This window comes from Protomyctophum bolini (assembly GCF_963924005.1).
Source record: "Protomyctophum bolini genome assembly, chromosome: 12".
In the NCBI taxonomy this organism is placed as follows: domain Eukaryota; kingdom Metazoa; phylum Chordata; class Actinopteri; order Myctophiformes; family Myctophidae; genus Protomyctophum; species Protomyctophum bolini.
Genome location: NC_137873.1, coordinates 45,678,265 through 45,688,306, shown reverse-complemented (window position 1 = coordinate 45,688,306; position 10,042 = coordinate 45,678,265). Strand labels below are relative to the sequence as shown.

Sequence of the window (10,042 nt, the reverse complement as noted above, 5' to 3'; positions counted from 1 at the left end):
GGTCAATGAGGTCTTGTCTTCCTCACTGTCCTGTGATTCCAGTTGCTCCTTAACCTGATTTGATGATTTACTGCCTCGAATGTTCCCTAAAAAACTGTCCCTAAAAACACTGTCCCTAAAAACACTGTCCCTAAAAACACTGTCCCTAAAAACACTGTCCCTGTATTCCTATTGTAATAGAAATACAATTAATGTACTGTAACCCTAACCCATGTATTGAATACATGCAGTTCATTATTTGTGTGGCTTCATGTTTCTTCTGTAGATACAATGATTTAGTCAAAATGCTCCCAGATGAAAAATAGGGCTTGGTTAAAAATGTTTTAATCAGAGGCTTTGTAATGAATTATTCTAAATAAATCACATTTTAATTGCATATCAATATTTGACCTGAGAACAGTGATATTTATTTTCAAATGGATTTTGTTATTTTGGTGTACCAGTGAATCATTGAACAGTGACTACCGTAGCTTATAAAACGTTGGTGTAGGCTACTTGATCAAGACCAACAGATAACGTGCAGCTCAAATGTCTATTATATCTTTCTGTGGCTCCAGATGATCCCTGTGCTTTAGACCTGCTGTTGACCTGTCTGTCTAGCATCAAATGTTGGATGAGTGAGAACTTTCTCAAGCTAAATGAGGATAAGACAGAAGTTCTCATAATCGGTTCTAGTGAGCAGAAAGAATCAATAATAAGCAGACTTGGTAACCTGACTGTAGAAAGTAACAGTACAGTAAAGAACCTGGGGGTTATTATTGATTCTGAATTGAATTTTAATTTCAAGACCCACTTCTACAACATTGCTTTTAATTGATCTTTTATTTTTTATTTTTGTTATTCATGTCCTCACTGTATTGCATTACTGCTTGTTTTTAATGTTGTTGCCTTGCTTTTCTTTAATTCTCCATTTTTCTGTAAAGCACTTTGAGCTGCATTTCATGTCATGAAAGGTGCTATACAAATAAAGTTTTATTATTATTATTACTATTATTATTATTACATGAAAACAAATAAAAACAACTTTATTAGGGGGAATACTAAGACGAAGGAAGCGTTTTTGGGTGTGCATTCCACAGCAATTCCAGAACAATCTGAGCATTAGAAAACATCTGTTGCTTCAGAGGATACTGTATATATTATACAACACATTATTTAATGTCGATGCCAGCTAGCAAGCCTAGCATGGAAGCTAACGTTAAACGTTGGCGTAGTGTAGCCCCATGTCCCCATGGGACCTTTCTGTGGTGAATGGGTGAATGTAATGCACCATCTATGTAAAGGCGCTATATATAAATGCACCATTTACCATTTTACTGACAGCACTAGTACCGACTGCACCACCTATTTGTTTCCGTTTGAATTAAACGTACCCAGGATAGGGTTAGGGTTATTAAACGTACCCAGGATATTAATTAAATATGAATTAATTAGATATGAATTAAACGTACCCAGGATAGGGTTAGGGTTATTAAACGCACCCAGGATAGGGTTAGGGTTAAGGTTATTAAACGTACCCAGGATAGGGTTAGGGTTATTAAACGCACCCAGGATATGAAATTAAATATGAATTCATTGGATATGAATTAAACGTACCCAGGAAACAACGCGTCCGTTAAAGCAAGGCAGCTTCGCGTTGTCGTCTGAGATTTCCTCCTTCACCACCCTGAGGAGAAACATGAGATAATGAGATCTCCTGCTTTAGAAACATGAGATAATGACATCTCCTGCTTTAGAAACATGAGATAATGACATCTCCTGCTTTAGAAACATGAAATAATGGCATCTCCTGCTTTAGAAACATGAAATAATGGCATCTCCTGCTTTAGAAACATGAAATACTTTGCAATACTTTGTTTTAACCCATTCTGGGCGGGAACGCCTTTTGGTGTTAGCATTAGGTTATGCTTTAGCTATTGAACAGCAGATCTACAAGCTCGTAGCGCGCCACTCGGTGGCGCGCTACGAGCTTGTAGATCTGCTGATCAGCTTATGAAGTTATATACAAAAATACCCTAACAGTCAAAACAAAGAATACACTTTCACTGCTCACCAGAAACTGTTCATCACAACAACATGTGTTGGAAAGAACAACATGTCTGTCTGTCTGTCTGTCTCTCTGTCTGTCTGTGTGACACCCTTGTGTATAAAAGTATTTTTTTTTTGCCCCACCCTGAAAAACAACAAGCAATGAAATCTGGACTGAATATGAGCCAGCTGTCTGTCTGTCTGTCTGTCTGTCAGCACTAACCCTAGCCCTCCTATGAGACAGACAGGTTTATTTTTTTTATATATATTTTTTATCCCACGATTTTGTAACCCTTTATTTCACCCCTGTGTCAATCATCTAATGTGATCCAGGGCTCTACACACCCTCCGCCAACCTAGTCCCCATATATGGGGGACAAGGGGACAACGGACTTGAACTCATGCTTCCTTCATGCCTGAGTGTCCAAGTTGCTCCTTTACACCTGACAGGGGGGAGTTTCTCTGGTTGGACATAGCGCGTGGAAGGAACACGTTATTCCAACCAGTTCCTTTCCCCTCCATCAGGCACCCTGGCTGGCCAGGGGGAGGCAGTTTGGAGACCAGGATTACTGCATGTTTTTTGTGAGGGTACCTACCCTAGGGGACACGGGGAGAACATGCAAACTCCACACAGAAAGGCCCTTTCGCCAACCCCGCCTTCGGGTATGGCCACTGATGACACGGAGGAGGAAACACGCCGCCAGCACCCACAGCGTCCCGAGCGGTAATCGAACCCAGAACCTTCTAGCTGTGAGGCGACAGCACTACCAACTGTGCCACCGTGCCCCCAGACAGACAGGTTTATGAACTGCCCACAGCCCTCCTATGAGACACAGACTGGTTTCTGAACTGCCCACAGCCCTCCTATGAGACACAGACTGGTTTTTGAACTACCCACAGCCCTCCTATGAGACACAGACTGGTTTCTGCACTGCCCACAGCCCTCCTATGAGACACAGACTGGTTTCTGAACTGCCCACAGCCCTCCTATGAGACACAGGCTGGTTTCTGAACTACCCACAGCCCTCCTATGAGACACAGACTGGTTTCTGAACTGCCCACAGCCCTCCTATGAGACACAGACTGGTTTTTGAACTACTCACAGCCCTCCTATGAGACACAGACTGGTTTCTGAACTGCCCACAGCCCTCCTATGAGACACAGACTGGTTTCTGAACTGCCCACAGCCCTCCTATGAGACACAGGCTGGTTTCTGAACTACCCACAGCCCTCCTATGAGACACAGACTGGTTTCTGAACTGCCCACAGCCCTCCTATGAGACACAGACTGGTTTCTGAACTGCCCACAGCCCTCCTATGAGACAGACTGGTTTCTGAACTGCCCACAGCCCTCCTATGAGACACAGACTGGTTTCTGAACTGCCCACAGCCCTCCTATGAGACAGACTGGTTTCTGAACTGCCCACAGCCCTCCTATGAGACACAGACTGGTTTCTGAAATACCCACAGCCCTCCTATGAGACACAGACTGGTTTCTGAACTGCCCACAGCCCTCCTATGAGACACAGACTGGTTTCTGATCCGCCCACAGCCCTCCTATGAGACACAGACTGGTTTCTGAACTGCCCACAGCCCTCCTATGAGACACATACTGGTTTCTGAACTGCCCACAGCCCTCCTATGAGACACAGACTGGTTTCTGAACTGCCCACAGCCCTCCTATGAGACACAGACTGGTTTCTGAACTGCCCACAGAGACACAGACTGAGTAGGACAGTCAAATGGTGATTTTATCAAAGTCTTAATTGGTCTAGAGATGTATAGTTAGTAAAACATAGTTTAAAGATATTTAGGAGTATTTTACCCAAAGTCTTGGTCCAGAGAAGTTAAGAAGTATTTATAAAGTTAGTAAAACATTGTTTAAAGGGTATATTTAGGAGTATTTTAGAGTATTTTTTACCCAAAGTCTTGGTCCAGAGACTTGAAGAAGTATTTGTAGTTTGGTTTATTCTTCAGAACATTCTTGAAGTCTCCCAGAGTGACGTCATCGGAGGGAACGTTAACTTTCACTAGGTACGGAGTCTCCTGCTCGTCTAGATGGTAGATGATCTTAGTCTCCATGACGACGGGGGTCCGCGGACCACCACCTTCAGCCTACAGTTAAAGAACAACAGGGGGTCCGCGAACCATCACGTTCTGCAGCCAGGCCTGCTGGGTCCCTTATTCCTTTATATTCCAGGGAAAATAAGATCCTTAATTAGCGTCGAGACGTTAATAAAACAAGACCCTTTAGCGTCGAGACGTTAATAAAATAAGGTCCTTTATCGTCGACGCGTTGGAAGGTTCCAAAGTGTTTCAGAGCTCCATGAACAGCAGATATCTATATATCTATATGTAATGTATATATATCTATATTTATACATATATATATGTATATATAATGTACATTAAGCTATACGGAAGATCTATAAGTTCTCTCTACGGCTGTATGATCCTGGCTGCTGTAATATAGATCTGTTAACAGAAACATCAACAAACAACAGCAGGATGTGACCATCATCTGACCAGGACACAGCCCGGCCGTGACGTCACTCACACCGCTGCTAGCCTGCAGCGCCATCTAGTGGCGAGGAGGAGAACAGCAGGAATGTGTTCTTTATTTATTCATTATTCTGTTATTTTTATTTATAAAGCACTTTGAGAGATTATCTCTGTGAGAAGTGCTATATAAATAAAAACTATATTCCTCAATGAAATTACTATATTATACTATACTATACTATGCTATTGATTGATTGATTGATTGAAATATTTATTAACAGTTTGCAGAATTACAGTACATTTCCAGCACAAACTCAATACAAAGACGGTTAACTGTGAGTGGACGACCCAATTAAGCATTACACTTGTTTACAACAGGGTCCACCATGTTCAATTCATCAAAACATTTTGAGGGCTTTGAGAGCGGTTTTGAAGGAGTCAAGGGATTCACATGTCTTAATGACTGTTGGTAGGGCGTTCCACATTTTGGTGGCATAGGAGCGAAAATAATTTAGTCCCTTGTTTGTGCCGAATCTGTCAGAACAATCTGGTTTGTTGCACTCCCTCTGGTGTTGTGGGTGTGGACTTCGTTTACATTAAGGAAGTATTTAGACAGGTACATGGGTATCTTGGTGGTGTATCTAATCTTGTGGACCAGACCCATTGCAAGATGCTGTACTACACTACACTACACTACACAGTACTACAGCTATATAGAAATAAGGCAGATCTAATTCCTAGATCAAATGACTGACTTTCTTTCATATAGTATGTTCATGTCAAGGAAAATAATTGATGTTTTTTTGAAAATGTTTGAAATAATAATTAAAACACAAATTATTTAGGAAACAAAAACAACGTGTCCGCGACCCACTAATGGGACCTGGGTCCCGAGCCGCTGTTTAGGAACCAAACTCTTGACTCTGTTGTTTACATTTCTGACTAATAAAGTATTCAATAAATCAATAAATCAATCAATCAATTAATCAATCAAACCCATCTGAAAATATGTGGTGTCACTGTTTTATATTTTGTGTGCTTCTTGTATTTGTGTCATCTAAAGTAAAGTTTACAGAATGTATATAAACATGGACAATGAAAGGGAAATCAATGTTTTATTATTATTATTATCATTATCATTATCATTATTATTATTATTATTATTATTATCATTTTGATTGATTGATTGATTGATTGATTGAAATCTTTATTAACAGTTTGCAGAATTACAGTACATTTCAAGCACAAACTCAATACAAAGACTGTTAACTGTGAGTGGACGACCCAATTAAGCCTTACACTTGTTTACAACAGGGTCCACATTGTTCAATTCATCAAAACATTTAGAGACAAACAAATAGACACTTCTATGTAGTTAAAGAACAGAACAGGAATTCATCATATAGGAAGCGAAAAGGGAAAAAAAGTATATATACAGTGAGGGGAACAGGGGGATAAAAGAAAAGAAAACGAAAGACAGAGTGTAGGGCGCCTGCACACAACACCATGCGTTGATGCCATGTGTGCATATGTGCAGGCACCCAACACCACGTCCATACAAAAACATAGTACAATCCATAGTACAAAGACAGAGTGTAGGGCGCCTGCACACAACACCATGCGTTGATGCCATGTGTGCATATGTGCAGGCACCCAACACCACGTCCATACAAAAACATAGTACAATCCAGATACAAATTCAGCTTTTACAGAGGCCAGTTTCGAATTGCAGCCATCCGTAGGTGCCCTTTGAGAGCAGTTTTGAAGGAGCCAAGGGATTCACATGTCTTAATGACTGTTGGTAGGGCGTTCCACATTTTGGTCGCATAGGAGCGAAAATAATTTAGTCCCTTGTTTGTGCCGAATCTGGGTTGTACATGGTTTGTTGCACTCCCTCTGGTGTTGTGGGTGTGGACTTCGTTTACATTAAGGAAGTATTTAGACAGGTACATGGGTATCTTGGTGGTGTATCTAATCTTGTGGACCAGACCCATTGCAAGATGCTGTACTCTGTCGTCGACCCTAAGCCATCCCAGCCTGTCAAAGTGGGCAGGGGTGAGGTGGGTTCGGGGGGTGAGGCCAAGTAGGAGCCTGACCAGTTTGTTTTGGGAGGTCTGGAGCCTTGTTTTAAGGGCCTTTGAGGTGCTGTGGTACCAGGAGGTGGATGCATAGTCAAAGAAACCTTGTACAAGGGCTCCTGTTAAGGTCTTCAAGGTGTTTTTGTCGACCAGTGAGGAGATCCTGTAGAGGAATCTTGTTCTTTGATTGACTTTTTTGATTACGTTGGTGGCCATCTTATCACCGGAAAGATTGGCCTCCAGGATGGAACCTAGGTAGGTAATTTGATCCTTCCGTGTGATAATATCATCACCAACTCTAACCAAGAAGCCATCTGCCTTTTTGAGATTACTATTTGATCCGAAGAGAATGGATTCAGTTTTTCCCAGGTGTAAGGATAGTTTGTTATCAGCGAGCCAGGTGCAGATTCTACCGAGTTCAGAGCTGAAGGTCTTTTCAACCTGCAGTTTGTTCCTGTCCGAGACCAGCAGTGCTGAGTCGTCTGCGAACAGGAACAAGTTGCAGTCACAAGCTGAAGTCATGTCGTTTACATATATTAGGAACAGTAAAGGCCCTAGTATGCTTCCTTGTGGGACGCCACAGCTCACTGGGAGGGGGGGGGACAGTGTTCCGTTCACTTCCACCATCTGTTCTCTCCCCTCCAGGTAGGATTGCATCCAGCTCACTGATGTGCTATCAAAACCAATAGCTTTAAGCTTGTTAACCAGTATGGAGTGGTTCACGGTGTCAAAAGCCTTTTGGAGGTCCAGCATGACCATGCCGCAGTATTTTCCAGCATCCACCTCGTGTTTGATGTGGTCGCTCAAATAGAGAAGGCATGTGTCAGTGGAGTGGGATGTTCATTTTCATTTTCATTTTCATTTTCATTTTCATTATTATTATTATTATTATTATTATTATTATTATTATTATTATTATTATTATTATTATTATTATTATTATTTAAACTCCTCATATCACACAGACTTCTAAAATTAAAACATTCATTGCGGCTCAATTTGAAATTATAGGCTAAATGTATGCTTTTCTGCCATCTGGTGGTGATAAGGGACAGTCGCATAGTGCATCACGAAGAACAACTGGAAGCAGATCTACAAGCTCACAACGAGTCGCATCAGAGACGCGTTATGGGCTTGTAGATCGGCTATTCTTTAGTGTTTACATCTGCCGGCTAGCCGGCTAGCCTAGCTCAGCTTGCCTAAATAGCTTCTGATATTTAATGTAAAACTAAAACAAGAGTTTTTGTTATAAAATGTTCTTTATTTGAATCGACAGTTTGTGTTAAATAATATGACATCCTTTAGTACAATAAAACACGTGACACGGTGACATAAATTTAATAACAGCCATAAAGTACAAATAAAGCTAACTCTGAAGCTAATGCAATTTACGCAAACTGCGCATGCTCAGCATACCCAGAACCGAGGGTGACGTAACGCTCCGAAAACAGCCGATGTTCCCCGATCAGGGCTCCGTCTTTTTGGCAAATCTAGAGTTTCCTGTGTGAGAGTTAGCAAATCAACCGGTTGCTTTCAGATTAAAAGTGCCGTAAAATTAAATAATTATTACATGACATTATTAGCATTATTATTATATTACAGTTATTGTAAAGACACACATTATGTTTCTGTGTAAGAATAAGCAATTAAATAACGTAAAAAAGTTATCTAAATGGATAAATGCTATTCACTGACTGGAGTGCATAGATTTTTATAAAGTGGACGCTGGACAAAAATCCCTACTATGTATCGACTAGTGTGACATACCGTACGCACATGTCCGGGGAGACCTCCTCTACAACCCGCTATTTTTTTCAATACTCTAGAGGATACTCTTATTTTGAAAAGATCGTCTTAAATTTACTAGCTTTGATTTGCTAGAGAAACAGTGCCATGGATGGCTGACGTTTGTGTTTACATCCGGTAGCATGTTGGCATGCTAGGCTAGCTCCTTAAATTATTTTTAACGTCCTGCATTTCATTTAGTTGTAATGAAAGTGTTCTTAGTTTAAATTAATCAACAGTTCGTGTTAAAGAATCACCAACCGTTCACTACGAGAATAAAAACACGTTATTATAAAGATAAAATAACGATACCTACTAATAAAAACACACCACATTATTACATTACACTGAGCTGGTAGATTCACCACCAGGGGGCGATTTCGTCAGAGCTACAAGCCCACAACGAGTGGCATCAGCGGAGCGTTGTGGGTTTGTATATCTGCTATTTTCGGCACGCTCGACACCGTCCTATGAAGGTTCATAAATGTACCGATGGAAAAGTAACTGTAATGGAGTGGTTCCCAAAATGTGGTCCGGGGACCCCCAGGGGTCCTTGAGGGAGTTCCAGGGGGTCCCCAGCTAAAGGATAGTTATAGTAACTCTGAGTGTGTACAAATGGAACCAAATGGACCCTTATGGGTCTGTAACTCTGAGAGTTAAATTAAACATTGATTTTACAATATAAATTGGGGGTCCCGCAGAGATAGAAATGCCATTAAATGGGGGTCCGTAGACTAATTGCATGTCAAACTGGGGGTCCTTGATATTAAACGGGTTCAGATTCACTGCTAGAGCTGTAAAGATCTTCTCTTATTTACTTAGTTTTCTAATGGGGGTGTCCCTGGAATATGTTTTCTAATGGGGGTCCGCGGGATAAGTGAATTAGTCGCCTTGAACCTTAATTAGAGCAGTGGTTGTTCATGTCAAGGACGGCCCCCACATCGACACTTATATTTGTCAATGTCATATACCATTAAATGGGGGTCAGTAGCTAATCAAACTGGGTCCTTGAAATTAAAATGATGTGAACTGCCGGATCCATAAAAACACACATCTGCTGTGTTGGAGCAAATCAAACCTGTAAATATTCAGAATAAGAAAAAACCTGATCAATGTGCAGTATCCACATGTGAAGAGTATATATGGACTCAAGTTGGTAAAAAAAATATATGGGTCAGTTATTCTCACACATTCTGTTGTGGAACTTGTTTGTTGACTATTATTCTGGGGAGGTTATGTTCACTGTTTGAGTAATATCACTTGCTCAATCCTGATTTTAACATTCCAGACTAGAAAGTCAGTAATAAAAAGTAAATATAAAATTTTAATTAATTAATGTATTAATTGTATTAATTTTTTATACAACTTTCTGGAAAAGTTGTTTTGCTGTGTTTTTGTGTTTCATATACCTGCCTGTGTTATGTTTTGCTGTAAACCAAATCGCCCCACGGGGACAAACAAATAAATGAACCTGAACCTGAACCTGACATTACACAAAAACAGTTTACTTTTTCTTTTTAGGTGATTGAAAAGGCATATAGGCAGAAGCTTAAAGCTTATTAGTGCCTATCCTTATCTCAATGTATTCCAAAATACTATTGAAGATATCATTATGCATCACAATCAACATAATTATAAACAAAACAACA

At 40.6% G+C, this 10,042-nt stretch overlaps 1 protein-coding gene across 1 annotated transcript in view; it reads right to left on the bottom strand.

The window, feature by feature from the left end:
• The window catches only part of LOC308326360 (segment polarity protein dishevelled homolog DVL-3-like), a 21,564-nt gene extending 17,086 nt beyond the window's left edge, over window positions 1-4,478 (bottom strand). The window contains exons 1-2 of the mRNA XM_080779180.1: window positions 3,950-4,478; window positions 1,597-1,666 (exon numbers count right to left, since the gene is read on the bottom strand). Of these exons, the coding sequence (XP_080635306.1) occupies window positions 1,597-1,666; window positions 3,950-4,110 (231 nt within the window). The 5' untranslated portion in view covers window positions 4,111-4,478. The remainder of the gene's footprint in view (window positions 1-1,596; window positions 1,667-3,949) is intronic.
• Between the last annotated feature and the right edge of the window lie 5,564 nt (window positions 4,479-10,042).